General features: G+C 35.8%; 2 protein-coding genes across 3 annotated transcripts in view; one reads left to right on the forward strand and one right to left on the reverse strand.

Annotated features, from left to right (window-relative positions):
* The window catches only part of ATP6V1A (ATPase H+ transporting V1 subunit A), a 37,119-nt gene extending 27,053 nt beyond the window's left edge, over positions 1–10,066 (forward strand). For both annotated transcript variants that reach the window (XM_087716514.1, XM_087716513.1), the window contains exons 12-15: positions 596–799; positions 1,699–1,793; positions 6,796–6,967; positions 8,378–10,066. In XM_087716514.1, coding sequence (XP_087572640.1) covers positions 596–799; positions 1,699–1,793; positions 6,796–6,967; positions 8,378–8,470 — 564 coding nt within the window. In that variant the 3' untranslated portion in view covers positions 8,471–10,066. The remainder of the gene's footprint in view (positions 1–595; positions 800–1,698; positions 1,794–6,795; positions 6,968–8,377) is intronic.
* A 479-nt stretch (positions 10,067–10,545) lies between these two features.
* LOC148045543 (CST complex subunit CTC1-like) overlaps positions 10,546–16,210 on the reverse strand; it is a gene marked incomplete at its 5' end in the record, with an annotated part of 32,004 nt that continues 26,339 nt past the window's right edge. Inside the window, 8 exons of the mRNA XM_087716517.1 lie at positions 10,546–11,187; positions 12,500–12,614; positions 12,720–12,885; positions 13,605–13,669; positions 13,875–14,031; positions 14,126–14,203; positions 15,284–15,449; positions 15,634–15,740. Of these exons, the coding sequence (XP_087572643.1) occupies positions 11,084–11,187; positions 12,500–12,614; positions 12,720–12,885; positions 13,605–13,669; positions 13,875–14,031; positions 14,126–14,203; positions 15,284–15,449; positions 15,634–15,740 (958 nt within the window). The remainder of the gene's footprint in view (positions 11,188–12,499; positions 12,615–12,719; positions 12,886–13,604; positions 13,670–13,874; positions 14,032–14,125; positions 14,204–15,283; positions 15,450–15,633; positions 15,741–16,210) is intronic.

Raw genomic sequence — 16,210 nt, forward strand, 5'->3', positions numbered from 1 at the left:
CTGAAAATGATAGAAAAGTGCTAGCAAAATAGTTTTTATTTAAAAAAAAACATGCAGAAAGAATGGATATGACTAACATTGGCAAAATGAAGAAGTGAACAAAATGAAATTGATATGCTTGCCAATCCTTAGCTGTAAGGAATGTGCCAAAAGAGAGATCTAGTTTATTCAGAATGAAGTTTTCATTAGATATATCAAGCTTGAAGAACATGGAATCATTTGAAGAATTCTTGGTTTACTTGGATCTCAACCACAGAAGACAACTTGTAATAACTGAGTTTTAATTTGAGAGCTTGTCATTCAACCTTTTATGCTATGTCCTTAATGTAAAAAAAATTCTTAGCTATTAGACACAAGTTAATGGTCTGCACCGAACAAAATATTCACTTTCTTTTTCAGTTTTGAAACTCATTGGCTATTCTTAGTCAAATTGCGCTCCAAGTGTTTAACTTACAATGTCCATAGATAGCTTTTAAGGTTCAAGTGTGAAACCCTGTCCTTCTTGTGGCCTTGTCCTTCTTGAAGAAGTACTCTGAGGCAAATGCAGTTCTGTTCATTAAGGATGCTCATTAACATTTTGTTACTTTTGTGGCAGGTGTTCTGGGGCTTGGATAAGAAGCTTGCTCAACGTAAACATTTTCCATCTGTGAATTGGCTCATTAGCTACAGCAAATACACACGTGCTTTGGATGAATACTATGACAAGCATTTCCCTGAGTTTGTTCCCTTGAGGACTAAAGCAAAAGAGATACTGCAGGAAGAGGAGGATCTTGCAGAGATTGTACAGTTGGTGGGGAAGGTGAGTGAAAGAACATTGCTCTTATGTATCTATCCTAAAATCTTGGCATGATGCTAAAATTAGGCTGAATTCAGCATCAGAGTAACTATTTTGGGATATTTAAGAATATGTATCATAGCAATCCCATTCTTTCTTAAATGTTGAATTAAAAAAAATAAAAATACACCGCCAACCATGGCCATTTCGTTGCTGAATTTCAATACAGTAGCATACTCTTAGGCTGCTGGAGGAGGGGGTAACGAGATCATTATTTGCTCATTAAAGAGAATTAAAGAGAAGTAGTAACGAACAGAAAGGACTGGAGACACAATTATTAGAGGCAAGAGTAATAAAACAGGTAGTCGACTTACGACTACAATTGAACTCAGAATTTCTGTTGCTAAGTGTGAAATTTGTTAAGTCAGTTTTTCCCTATTTTACAACTTTTCTTGTCACAGTTGTTAAGTAAATCGCTGCAGTTGTTAAATTAGTAACACGGTTGTTAAGTGAATCTGGCTATCCTATTGATTGCTTGTCAAAAGACACTGCAAACGTAAATATGAGTCAGTTGTCAAGCATCTGAATGTAAATCATATGACCATGGGGATGCTGCAGCAGTCAAGTGTGAAAAATGGTCATAAGTAATATTTTTCAGTGCCAAATGGTCACTAAATGAACTGTTGTAAGTTGAGGACTACCTGTAGCATGGTTGATAAAAGTGATTTTCAGAGTTAATATTAGAGCAGCTTTTCTTCTCATGCCAACTGGAAGAGATGTCTAAGTAAGTAAAAAGTTAAGTAAATGTTTTTCTGTGAAGATATCCATGAAGTATTTATAATAACCAATTCTTAAATTTTGATTGGCTAGTTATCTGGATCAGATCACTCTTTTAAAAGACTTTTTCTTCTCTTTCACTTTAGGCTTCTTTGGCAGAAACAGACAAAATTACACTGGAAGTTGCCAAGCTCATTAAAGATGATTTCCTGCAACAGAATGGTTATACCCCATATGACAGGTATGGCCATGGGAAATTGGATTTTTTCTGAGAAATTCTGTCTGCAGAGACTGCTTGGGTAGAACTTCTGCACAATGAAGAATCCACCTCCTTCATCTTTTGCATTGACAATTTGCAGGGATGATTGGCTATACTGCCGTGTTACATAGTTTTTGTTTGATTTCCCAGAGATTGATAATTTGAAATGAAATAGGCAACTTTATCTTGGCAAAAGGAGACTTAAAATTTTGATTTCTTCCTTTATTTCATATCACATTTTTCATTGGCTTTATTAAAGTTGCTTTGAAACTCTTTACTCTTGTTAATGGATACTCTACAATATTCTCTCAACTTTCCATAGAAGCTATTTTCTAGGGAAAACAGATATAGAATATGTCTGAACACTTTTGTGTTCAAACATATTCTATATATGAAATATTTTGGCATGTTCAATTCTGTCTAGGAGATTTACGGTATATCAATTTTTCAGATGTTAGGAGAATTTTAAAGCAGCTAACATTTTGCCACCTTCTTCCCATTCTCACTTCTTGCTTTGTTGTGCAGTTTGGTTGCAGCATTTTATTTTGCTTTTTCAGAGCACCCTATTTTCTCTTCCTCTTGCTTATGACTGCAAATTGGAGCTGTTTCAATTGACACATAGCAAGTAGTCTTTCAAACAGATTAATTAACAAACTGTTGGAACTTCTCTTTGTGGTGGTAGTTAACTGGTAAACTTCAGAATTAAATTCAGAGGGGAAGATATCCATGGAAGTGACTGGGATTTGTCTTCTATTTGCTATATTTTTAAATTTACATTAAACCTAGGAATAAAATGAGATGTGAGGTGATGGGAATTAATATATATTATTTAAAAGGTTACAGTTAATGCAGTGGTTCCCAAACTTGGCAACTTTAAGACTTGTGGACTTGCCAAGTTTGGGAACCACTGAGTTAATGGATTAAAACAAAAGTAATATTATTATTAGTTTATTGTTGACTTAAAAGATTTTGATGAGCGGTGCCCTTTTTGCAGGGCTGCCCAACCCTGTTCACAATCTTGCTTGAGGAGCTGATGCACACTCTGCTTTAAGCTGAAGGAACCATAGATGACATTCTACCTAGATGACATTTTCTATCAGAGGACTTTCAGTCACAAAGAAAGCATCTCTCTATGCTCCTTCTGATCATTAAGAGTTTTCACATGCTAGTTATCTTTTTCTTACATTGTTCTTAATAACATTAGTGTCAAGTTACTGGTGTGCTTATTAACAAAGGACAAACATCACCTATCACTTTGCAGCTGGTTGTATAACATCACCAATCCACAAAGGGAATAGGTTCTATTAATGGTAGGCTCATATATACAGAACAGTGATGTGCGGTGAGGTTAATGGCTGGTGAGGCAGTCCTCTCCCCTGACACCTCACTGACTAAAGCACTTTCTTTTGCCCGCCTGTGCTCACAGCAGCCTGCCTGAGCTCTGCCATGGGCACAAGCGGGTGAAAGAAAGTCTCTTTCGCCCACCTGAGCTGGCTGGCTGCCGTGGACACAGAGGCGGGCAAAAGAAAGTCTGTCTCCCGTCTGAGCTGGCGGGCTGCCGTGGACAGAGGCAGTGAAAGAAAGTCTCTTTCGCTCGCCTAAGCTGGCGGGCTGCCCTCCCTGCCTCTCCTACCCCCTTCCCTCTCTTCACTCAAACAAACTCTCTCTCAAACAAACAAACACACACAAACACACAAAGTTGCACCAGGAGGATGAAGTTTGAATTCCTCCCTCCGACCCACACGTACACGTACCTTTTCCAGCTGTTTCACAGAGGATTTCAACTCTGCTCTTGCCTGCCATCATGAAAAGAAAAAAAATGTAAAAGGAAAAAGGCAAGAGCTGAGGTCAGGCTGGGCTAGTTGCTTCCAGAGTCGCCATGGATGACTCTGCTTAACTGTTTAAAAAAGCCTCTTAAAAAACGCCCTCTACAGGAGAAGGCAGGAGAACGACGTGCCTCATCTACGTCAGGAATTTTTCAGCTTTTAACCCTTAACTCTGCCCGGTTGATCATAAAGTCAGATTAGATGAGGCACGTCGTTCTCCTGCCTCCTCCTGTAGAGGGCGCTTTTTTAGAGGCTTTTTTAAACAGTTAAGCACTAAGCAGAGTCATCCACTGTGACTCTGGCAGCAACTAGCTCAGCCTTTTTCCTTTTACATTTTTTTTCTTTTCATAATGATAGTGGTGAGGCTCTGCCTCCCCTGACTGCACGTTCCTGATACAGAAGCATAGTAGCTGCAAATACCTATAATTGTTCCAGGAGAGGATTCATCTAACGGAGCTTTTTATGTTAATTGAAACTGCTAATGGTGTATATCTAAGACTGCCCTAGTGTAAGGAATACAGTCTCAACAGTCAAATGGTGCCATTTAATTGCTGATGTATAGATGTGGATTTTCCATAATAAATCTTCATGTCTCATGAAATCTTTCCTGAAATTTGAAATTCACAATATTTTTTTCAAAAGCAGAATTAGGCACACAGAATTGAGGTAGCTCTTCCTAATCTGAAATTGAACAAAATGATTTTTGTATACCATTTTCTATTTCCATTCATTGCAACAATATTCATTAATAACTCTTTTCATTTTTTTAAAATCCCCTTCGTATGCTGGTAGTGCAAGTAGTCCACAACTTATGATCACAATTGAGCCTAAAGTTTATGTTGCTAAGCAAAAGTTAAGTGAATTTTGTCCCATTTTTATGACATTTCTTGCCATAATTGTTAAGTAAATCATGCAGTTGTAAAATTAGTAGCACACTTGATAAGTGAATTTGGCTTCCCCATTGACTTTGCTTGGCAGAAGTTTGCAAAAAGTGATCACATGACCCCAGGATACTGCAACTATCATAAGTACATGACAGTTGCCAAGCATCCAAATTTTCATCATGGATCATGGGTATGTTGCAATGGTCATGTGAAAAATGGTTGTGCCTTTTTTCAGTGCCATTGTAATTTTGAACGGTCACTAAACAAATGTTGTAAGTCGAGATCTACCTGTAGTTCTCTTTATGCTCTTATAGCTTCTTCTAGAATAACCAATTAGACAATGCTAACATTGCCCTAAAGAAACTTCATAGTGAAAGTTGGCTTTTTAAAAAAGTAGCCTCTCTCAGCTAGTTTCTGAGGGCTAAAATTATTTTTGTTCCTCAAATGCATTTTGGAAAGCTTCAAATGTTTATTGTCACAGGGAATAAAGACAGAAAAAATGGGATCTTTCTCACAGGGAATTTTTAAAAATCCAGAATGAAAGGTTAGGATTCAGCCTAACGTTAATATAATTGAGATGTATAGTAGGATTCCTAGTTAACAGGTCACAAGTTAAGAATTTACTTCTAATGTCAATCTGTAAATATTCTAAAATTTCATTTAGGATGAATTGGATCTGGACCTTTAGTTTCTATTCTGAGATAGTAATTATTGGATATGTCTTGATCTTTGGTAATAAGGGCTTGTATTGCATGCTAAGTATACTCTGACATACTTCTTCCCATTTGATAGTCTTTTGCTTGTTTCCCTAGCAGTTTAGAAAACTGATTAAACCCCTATTTTAACTACACTGCTATTTTTTCTTCTCACTTGGCACTGTTGGAGATAGCCTACCTTTGGCCAACAGTTTCATAGATATCAAATATCAACTCACATTTCACATGCGTAGGAGCTGATTGTTCTGTCCTAAATATTATATCAAACAGTGCTTTGATGGACAAATGCTGAAGATCCAGCTTTCTTCATCAGTTTTGCCTTCCAATTAGCTGTAACTGTGTATTATTGAGGACAACAAAGGGCAAGTCCTCAATTGGTGCCATGTATGTTCTCGAAGTTGCTGCTACAACATTTATATTAAAGTAACTAAGGGGAAAGAACCAAGTGGAACTAAGGGCAAAGATACAGTTTTGTTCATCCTAATATTTATACCAAGTAGTGTGTTCGTATTTCATATTTTCTGAGAATTGGCCTTTCGTTAAACTGTGCTTCAGTTGTAGGCTACAATCTCTTTCATTTCTTTTAGATGTTAGAAAATTGTGCCATTTCTTTCTCTTTTTTTGTCACTGGGTTCCTTTGTGCTCATTCAGGATATTATACTAGATTCATATTCTGATGATAGTCAGGAGTTGGAGCATGAATGCAAACACTGATTATGGGGAAGTAACTGCTAGTCTAGTCCTTCAGAAGCCTCTTCTGTTAAAAGTGTTTGGGTTGTTCCTCTATAGCTGAAGAATTACTTACAAGTAAACAAATTGTTCAATAACCTGGATGTGCTATTCAGATTTGTGTAATTGCTGGACTAAAGATACCATGATAAAAAAAATAAAAAATAAACTATGGAAGTTGCTTATTCAGCCCATAGGAAAAATCCTTTACTTCACCTTCCGTTTCCGTATATGCATTGTCCATTATAGAAAGCGGAATTCTATAGCCAACTGCTTTGCATCTGTCAGTTCTTCCATAAATGTTAATCATCAAATATAAATATTTGCTAACCTGTTTATACAATTTAGCCATTTAAAAGCGTGACCCGTCAAAACCGCGGAGGACAAAATCGTGCTCGACGAAAGCGCGCATGTGACGTCATCACAGCGCGACGAAAAAAAATAAAAATTGAAATAAAATTAAAATTAAAGCAAGCCGATTCACATAAAGGTAAGGGTTAGGTTTAGGTTAAGGGTTAGGGTTAGGTTTAGAGCATTAGAGTTACGTTTAGCGTTAGGTTAAAGGTTAGCGTTAGGTTTAGCGTTACGTTAACAGTTAGGTTTAGGGTTAGATTTAGGGTTAGGTTAAGGATTAGGTTTGGGGGGGTTAGGGTAAGGTTTTCGCTTTATTTTTACATTTTTCGATCACAGCGCGATGTTTTCGTCGCACTGTGATGACGTCAAATGCGCGCTTTCGTCGAGCACGATTTTGTCCTCCGCGCTTTTGTGGTGGAACCTTTAAAAGTTCCTTAATTCTGAGAAAGATAAATTTTGCTTCTATTTTCACTAGGTTCTGCCCATTTTATAAGACTGTGGGGGTGCTATCCAACATGATTGCATTTTATGATATGGCACGGCGAGCAGTTGAGACTACTGCTCAAAGTGACAATAAAATTACATGGTCCATTATCAAAGAGAACATGAGTGAAATCCTTTACCGACTTACCTCTATGAAATTCAAGGTATGTACTTTGCATTAGGATTATAATAAAACAATATATACAAGGGGTTCTCAATGTACGACCACAATTGGCATCATAATTTTCATTGTTAAGTGGTTGTGACTGTAAGTTGAGTCATCATTTGACTGGATCCGATTTTAAGATCCTTTTATCATGTCTATGAGTTATGTGGTCTTGTGTATCCAGCTTAACCAACAATGTATTTTGTGGAAACCGACAAAAGATGTTTCAGATTGTGATCATACGATCGTGGGACACTGCAACTAGTCATAAATATGAGCCATCATTAATTCAAACCATCAATAAGCAAACAGTTGTAAGTTGAGAACTACCTTTAGTAAGTATATAAATTGCAAACAAAACAAAACAGTGCTAGGAAAGTGTGTGGTTTGTTTCTGATTCCCTTTTTGTGTATTTGTATTTGAACAAATTTAGAAAGTTACTGTCTACGGCTATGGTTTCTGTTCAGTACAATCAAAACAAGTGCTTTGGCATGGGCATTAGTGCAGATACAGCACCTACTAAAAACAGAATAACAATTGGAAGGGACCTTGGAGGTCTTCTAATCCAATCCCCTGCTCAGGTAGGAAGCTCTATACCATTTCAGATAAATGGTATAGGTCTCTTCTTAAAAATTTCCAGTGTTGGAGCATTCACAACTTCTGAAGGCAAGCTGTTCCACTGGTTAATTGTTCTGTCAGGAAATTTCTCCTTCCAGGTTCTAGTTCTAGGTGGCTTCTCTCCTTGATTAGTTTCTATCGATTGCTTCTTGTCCTGCCTTCAGGTGCTTTGGAGAATAAGTTGACCCCCTAGTCTTTGTGACAGCTCCTCAAATATTGGAACACTCTTATCATGTCACTCCTAGTCCTTCTTTTCACTAGACTAGACATACCCAATTCAAGCAGTGAGGTGACTGATTTCAAGACTGTGTTAGGGATAATCACATTGATATTTTAATAGGAAGCAAGAGGTAAGTCTAAGTAGTTCCAATCTTATAATGTGATTTAGCAAGAATTGTAGAACACCTGCTTTTCTATAACTTGAGCTGCTGATAAAACAAAGTGGATGGCTTTGGTCTCATGGATGGAGCATTTCACAATTCCAATTTCTTTTTGAATGTGAAACTTAGTACATATGCAGATTGCTATTTGATGTTACTATTGTAGCAGAAATGAAAGAGAAAATAGTAACTCCTGGTGCATGATGCAGTATTTATCAGTCGGGGGGTATGTGTTCTATTTTGTTTTACTACAAGGAACAGGTGGATTTCATCAGGCAAATTAAAGGACCAGTTCCCTCTGCACCATTAGGAGGAATTCTGCAATGTTAAGATATTGATGACATCTTCTGACACATTGCTTTTTCTAAACCTTTTGAGTGATTATCCAGTTTTGCTCTGTTGAATTTCAGGACCCATTGAAAGATGGAGAAGCAAAGATCAAAGCAGACTATGCCCAGCTGTTTGAAGATATGCAGAACGCATTCCGCAGTTTGGAGGACTAGAAATTCCCATTTCAGTGTTTCTCATTTCAATCTTCTCTTTTTCTAGAAGATGAAGATATACATTGTGAAGAAGATTACTTATAACTGGAAAAACATTCCAATTTAGTTTGATTGTTGCGTGTGTCTTTGTGCAAAAGTAAAGCAGATTTTGCTTAGGCGCCAGTAAGGCTTGAAGTCTTCTCACCAAATTTAACCCTTCAACTGTTTCTCTTTTTGGAAGAGGATTAAGGTTGTCAAAGTATAGATTTATTCAGGGAGGAAAAAGGCAGTTAAATCAGTTTTCTACTGCATGTGGTCATGCATGATGCTTCAAAGGTAGTTTTGCTTATTCTTTAATGCTGCTGTTGTGTCTATAATCAATAGGGTTGATCAGAATTATAGATCACTATTTTGGTGCAAAAGCTCTTCCCCATTCTTCTTAATGTGCTGAAAAATCTTCCGAATTAGAACTGATGGGCAAAAATGATTCCCAATAGCAGTCTATCTCAGCCATTATTATTTGAGGAAATGTATGCCTTTTGAATGTACATGCAACTTGTTAAATTATTTTTCTATGCTTTTTTATGCTTGGAAATTATGGACCAGAAAAGATCAACCCTTCTTTTATTTCTGGCAATGTTTGCTATTTAGAACAGTATTTGAGCAAATGTAACACTATAAACTTATAAAAATGAAAAACCATGTAACAGTTGTATAAAAGTTTTTAAATTTGCTGAAGAAGAGAATGTTAAGATCCCAAGTTTTAATTATTAAAAAGCTGCTAATCCTTTCTCTCATCACTCCTTGTAAAGACCATTATGTCTAGTGCTTTCTTATAGCATGTTAACAGCAGGCCTTGATGCTCATACATAATTACAATTTAAATAATGTGAAAGATAATCTTAAAAGGTTTTCTTGATTTAACTTCCTAATGTCATTGTGACATTACTGCAAAATTTGTGTGAATCCTCTCTGGAATTCTGTTTCCTTGCACATTTGTAAATTATTATAATATGAAGTATGATTATAAATATGATACAATGAAAAGTGGAAACAAGGTTGCTAAATACTACAATCAAGTAATATTTCCTCTTCCTGACTACTTTAACTATAGAGGTGATGGCCCTTCTGTTTCTGGTGGGTCACTCAATATAGTTTGAACCTTTCAGAAACGTGATTTTAACTCACTTAGGCAATGCTAATCAAATTTAATAACTGCATTTTCAATTCTTTTGAGTTCTATATTCAGAAAGCTAATTTCATTTATGCTGTGTTTGAAGAACATGATATTTAATTAGCACAAAGCAGTTTTGCTTCTTTTGCTGAAATCTTTATTATTATGTTGTAGCATTCTATGCCTAGGAAACTGATTAACTACTATAACTTTACATACAGTGTATTATGCTGCTTTGTTTTGTATTTCCCTCACTGCAATTTATTTTTGGATAAAAATAAAAATTTCTCTTTGTGTCAGTGTTAGAAAAATGATGTTCATGTCATGTCATAATATTACAAACTCAATGGTTCCAAAAGAGGAAATGATGAGAAGAATGGATTGTATCTATGGCTTTGTGTATATTTGTTCAAATCTTAAAGAATAAAATTATGTTGATAATATACTATTCTTGCCTATCATAGAGTAGACGTTTCTAGCCTTTTAACAGGTGCTTTGGGTCAATAAGACATTACAGAATTTAGTAATATAAAAATGAGTAAACTTAAACTCTTCCTATGTTACTTAATCACGTCAACACACAATATTCAACTATTATCTTAAAGCTGATTGGAAATAATAGATATTGAGATTCAGGGTTATATATATGTTTAAATAGATGCTTCTAAATACTCAGAAGTGTCTACTCTCAAGCTTTAGGGTATTGTTAGTCTATATTCCTTGGAATTGGAATCTGCGGGACTCTTGGAAATGCTTTTTTATTGAGTTATTAGGGCCAGCATTTTTCTAATTCCCTTCTCTAGAATAAAAGCTTTTTTTTCTTCTTGAAAGTTCATTCTATAGTGATGGCCTCAAGAAACTACCATACAAATTAGGCTGTATTTGGTCCTAATTTCTGTGAACTTTTCTGTGAATTTCTGTGTAATAACCCCTAGATGGATTCCTGGCTGTCCTGGGGGATTTTATTAATAAATGTAGTGCAAAAAATAGCACATTAGGAAAACATTACTGCAAAGGGAATTGGAATAAATGCTTATTTGGTGTAAGCAGATGTGAAATGATGAATGGAAAATTATCTATCTCTTGCTTCATCATCTGTTATACCTTTCCTAAATTCTAGTATGTGCAAAAAGTAGTCATTGTTTTATATTAAGATGCACTTTTCTCAGTACAGAAAGAATAAAATCATGGCAACCAAATATCCTTTAATCAAATGTTAAAATAACAAAATCTTTAGTTATAAGACAACACTGATTTGTATTTTACTGAAAAGAATGAAAGGAGCAAAAAAAAATGAGATTGATTTTTTTATATAAAAATATTTTCACATTTTAATGTTTGCAACAATACTCTTCACATTTGGGCTTATGAATGATAATATATCAAAATCTGGAATACATACACAAATTGGAATTACAAAATTCCTCCAGAGTAATTAGTCTTTCTCCTCCTCCTGTTCTTCAGATTGTTTCCTGGATATTAAGACATACCAAGTTTGGTCGATTCCTCATTCGGCTTAAGAACTCTAATTCATTACAGAAAAACCTCCTCAATTCTCCTGACCCTATTAAAAAATAGAGAACTTTATAATCCATCTCTTTCACACTAAAAATAACACCAACACACTGTATATCTCAGCCAGTTCCTGGGTATGTCTTTTCTAATTTAGGGAGAAGGGTGCAGAGAAGCTATGATAGAGATCCTTTTCATTTTTAAAACATGAGTCATTACTGTTACAAGGAAATCAGTACAAGTTGAGGAACAATCAAGTGCAGTAGTTGGCATATTTATATTTCATATTTCTTTACAGCCCATCTCCCTCGTATTTATGCTTGCCCAATTAAGAAGATGTGCAATGGAATTCCATTTATCATTGCCTTTATTAAAATATATTTTTAAGAAAAATCAGGAAATCTGTTTGCCTACATCTGAACAGAAGCATACAGTATTTTTTACAATATACTAATGGTCCCCATTTGCATAAATCAGCCTTCTGCCCTTCATCAGATTAGATTTCAACTCCATAAAACTCAAAACACAGTGATCAATATTCTCCATCTCTAACTGCTGATGTTCCAATTAATATAAGAACAATTTTCTTGAGCTATTTTGTAATAACAGATCAGCCTCTCAGTTCCTAGAATTTTTCCTTTAAACCTCTCAATTTAATTGCTAGCAGGTGTTGATTAAACTGATATCTGCTTTAGGTATGGAACATCTGACATACAGAAGTAAATTTAGCACCTTCCTTGGGTGTTTTATTCATCTATTTTGAAGCTTGTGGGATTTGTAAGCAGTAAGTTAAGGACTATAGCGAGGCATCAGGATCACTATATTGTTAACAAGTAATTTCTGTATTGATTATAGCAAAGCAACATATCACAGGAATAGTAAGTTGAATAGCTGCCATCATTTTTTTAAAAATTAGTTTCTTTAGCACTGAAAGTGTGTGAGGTTGAAGGCATATACCATATTTTTCAGAGTATAAGACGCACCTTTTTACCTCGAGGGTGAAAATTTGGGTGCATCTTATACGCTGAATATAGCATTTTTAGCCTCCCAAAACCCCGCCACCTTTGTAAAAATGGCGGTGCATAGCCTTTAGGAGGCTCCAGAGTGCTCCTGGGGGCTGGGGAGGGCAAGAATGAGTGAAAAATGGGCCTTTTTTTGGCTAGTTTCTCTCCCCCCCCCCCGCCCTCAGGAGCACTCTACAAGCCTAAAGGCTATGCATGCCCTTTTTATTGGCAAAAAACAGGCCAATTTTCTCGAAAAACGGGCCGTTTTTGGAAGGTCTGCAGAGTGCAAAAACTTTTTTTTAAAATTTGCCTCTTCAAAATCTTGGTGCATCTTATACTTCAAAAAATTCGGCAACATACCTGTCTTAAAAGATTTTCTATCCATTCTGAAGGCCAACACTATGGATTGACAGACAACTGGACTTCTGCATAAGTTTCTCAAATACTGTGTGAGCAGATCTTGCTCTTCCAGTACCTGTCAAAATCAGATAAATTAGCCTTGATCTACACTCAAAATCATTGGGTAAAATTCCTAATTCAAGTAATTGGCAAATTTCTTAATTCAATATAAGCCACTTACCCTAGCTCCTGTGCTAATTTCATTATGTTGAATGCTGATACTTCCCTTAATCCGAATATGATTTTGTATGACCTCCCATTCCTTGGGGCTCAAACCCAACACTTGTTGCACCTGTCGGTTTTTGCAAAATACCATAACCTCACTTGTTCCATCTTCTACTAAGATTCTGTGATAATGTGGGGTTTGAAATAAATATATCACATTCTCATTCAGAATAATGGATATCTGTAATTCTATTCTGTATGTCATAAAACAATAATTTCAGTTGCAGGTAGTCCTTGACTTACAATTGGATACTTAGCAACTGTTCAAAATTATGATAGATGCCCCTCCCCCAGCTACTTATGGCTCAGTTGCAATAGCCAGCCCTCCCCCAGTCATGTGACCACATTGAGCGCACAACTTGCATTTATGGCTGTTTAAAGTCCCTTGCAAGCATGTGAATGTTTGTGACGATTTTGCTAAAACCCAGCATTTACTTCTAATTTTCAGCAAAAACCTCCCATTGTAAACAATGGGTTCAATTTACAGCCACAGAGGTTGCTTTACATGGCAGCCTTTTTTATAACCATCATGACTTATGATAAAGTTGAGGATTACCCTGTACTCATTTTGATTTTAAATATATTTGATCAAAAAATAATTTTAATTCAGCAAAAAATTGTCAGATTTGAGAATTAAATACGTACTTGTATGGACAAAATGAGCAAACTATTCAACATTCTATATTATATAATTTTAACATGCATTATTGCTTTTCCCTGTATGCTATTTATATAGGTACAATAAAAATGTATTATTAGCAGTTATAGATAATGTTCTTTTTATGATCAGTTGAGGTGCTTTTTTCCTAGATAAATGTATACATTTTTTCTAAGCACTTACTTAGCTGTAGCTTTAATCATTCCTGTATGTGACGAGCAAGAATTGTTACATTCGTTGGGCCTTCCCTGGGAAGGGAGAAAATATGTTGATAAAATCGTGCTAGTTTTCATGTTAGTAAAAAAAATTTATATGGCACTGTTATTTCAGATTACAGGTGTGAAGTTTGAATGACCATGTGTTATCAAAATAATAAAACAATACAATACAGCAATTATGACACAAAGAAAAGAGCTTAGGGATTCCCACATTCAAATATGACTGACTAGATACCTCTGTGGAGATGTTGCAGAGATCACAGAACCATTGCATGGATAAAGATAAGATACATGTCAAATGGCAAGTGACTTGTGCTTGGCCCAGGTTAAGAGGATGAAGTGGTATATTGAATAAATAACCTATTGAAAACTTAGCAGCTGAATCCATATGTCTGCAAATAAAAAAGAAAAAGGAGCTTTCATCAAATTCTACAGTTGAATGAGAGGCAAAAAAAATTCAAGTTAACTCCTGAGGTTGATACTCACTTTGGAGAATTGTGAGGTGGGGGACTCAGAATACACACATCACTAGAGGCAATAAAAACACAATAGATATTTCCAAATCTGTAATGAAAAAAGATGGCTTTTGGATACTAGTACAGTTAAATGAGATAAAGAGCTAATGAGAATGGTCGTGGAGAAGCAAAAAAAAAAAGTACAAATAGTACTGAGCTAACAACAGGTTTGCTTCCCTAACTCTGTCTTTAATTCATACTTACAAACAGGCTGCCTATTAAAAATGACAGGTGGCATTGTCTTTTCTTGAGCCACCAAGAGCTGAAGTTATGCATTATTTTTAGGAACTGATGAAAACGGTGCATATTAAAAATGTGTGGCTCAGTGGTTCCTGAAAATACTGTGTGGCTTCAGTGTTTTGGCAGTTCAAGGAAGGAAAACACCAGTTTTAGTAACAGGCAGCCCATTCATATCTTGTTAGTAATGTAATCAATAATCCAGGGAACTTCCAGTGATATTAACAAAGTGTCACTGAGAAGGGCAGAGAAAGGAGCTGTGGCATGGCATTTTGGTACACTGCACTTGAAGAAGTATGGCAGTTATGGAGAAGCAATGGGCTGAGAAGACTGGCAAGGGGAGCAAGTGAGAAGATCAGGCACACCACACTTGAATGAGAGAATGATAATGGCAGCCAAGAGAAGATAGGCAGGAGGAAGGAAGGAGTGCTGATAGATTTGGACAGACTAGAGCAAAGACTATGAAAAGAAGGGAGAAAAAGATGGGATGCATTAGTCTTGCTTGATTCATCCTGTAAGACCTCTCCAGACTGTCTCTTTGCTTTTTATCTTAACTAGATTTCTAAGTCAAAGTATATTTTGTGCATGAAACAAAACACATTTTCTATTCTGTGGATATCCCAAATGGTAGCCAATACAAGACATTAGTAAAAACTGCAGCATGACAGTCATCAAAGACCAAAGCCTTTTCACTAATAGCAGTGAAGCAAATCCTATAAATTTGCTTTATATACTCCCTTGTTCATCACTGGTATCATTTTGAACAGTTGCTGAACAAATGATTGTACGTTGAAAACTACCTGCATTAGCACAGGCAAGCAGATATCAATAATGCCATGATATACAATGAATAATAACATGATGCTTCAGTACCTCTGGGCTCAAGGCGTACCTGGAAAGTTTGCACTGTAGATCCCGAAACAAAATCCTAGCTCCAGGCAATAAACCCCAAAGATATGGCACAAAAGCGGCTTGAATATAGATATCCAGAAGAATTGAAGAATCATGTGCAGGTGCTGTGCTCAGTTTCACAGTATAATTCCATGGCAAGAGGCCACCTAAATAGATAGAAGACAGTTTGCTCTCAGGTTGATCCTAACGCCATTTTAGCTCTAGGTTATAGAAAATTCATTTTTCCTCTTGCAGAATAATTCTCACTAATATATTCTGAATAGTCTGACTAATGTATGCATGTTGTCTCAGCAATGCTTATAAATGCTTATACATTTTCCAAATAGTTACCTTTTTTCTGAGCACAGGCATCTGTTTCTGTCTTCTTTCCAGAATGAGAGTCACACAAAGTTCTTTCCCTTATTTCCCCAGAAAAAGAGACCAGGGAACCTTTGGAGCTGATGAGGGAAAATTTAATTTACCACATTTCCTGCTTTTCATCCAAAACAGAGATTAAGGTAATCTGGTCAGTTTAAACTATAGTTTTAAACATAACTCTAGATTTAAAACACTAACCCTAGATTAAAAATAACAAATAAAATCAGTAAGATACAAGCATCTTCTAAATTAAAATTCAGCTCAACAACAAATTTAAAAGATTTTTCAAGGTACTGTCTACATTCAGTGTTTTAAACACTGAAAAAAGACCAGATACTGTTAATATATCAATTATTTAAATTTAAATTTGCTGCCAATCTCATTCATTCACTCTAGAAGTGCTAAATTTTGGCTTCTTAAATACTAACACTATCTGAAGAAAAGTGACTTTGACTGCCAAATGTTTACTTGATAGTCATGGAACAGAGAGAAAGCGTTCTTCTAAAGTTCTTAAAACTAAGTTCATTCTACAGTCTTCCAGTAAGTTAAC

Source organism: Thamnophis sirtalis, unplaced genomic scaffold, assembly GCF_051295495.1.
Source record: "Thamnophis sirtalis isolate CommonGarterSnake01/CBP01778 unplaced genomic scaffold, rThaSir2_p1.2 scaffold_5, whole genome shotgun sequence".
Classification (NCBI taxonomy): domain Eukaryota; kingdom Metazoa; phylum Chordata; class Lepidosauria; order Squamata; family Natricidae; genus Thamnophis; species Thamnophis sirtalis.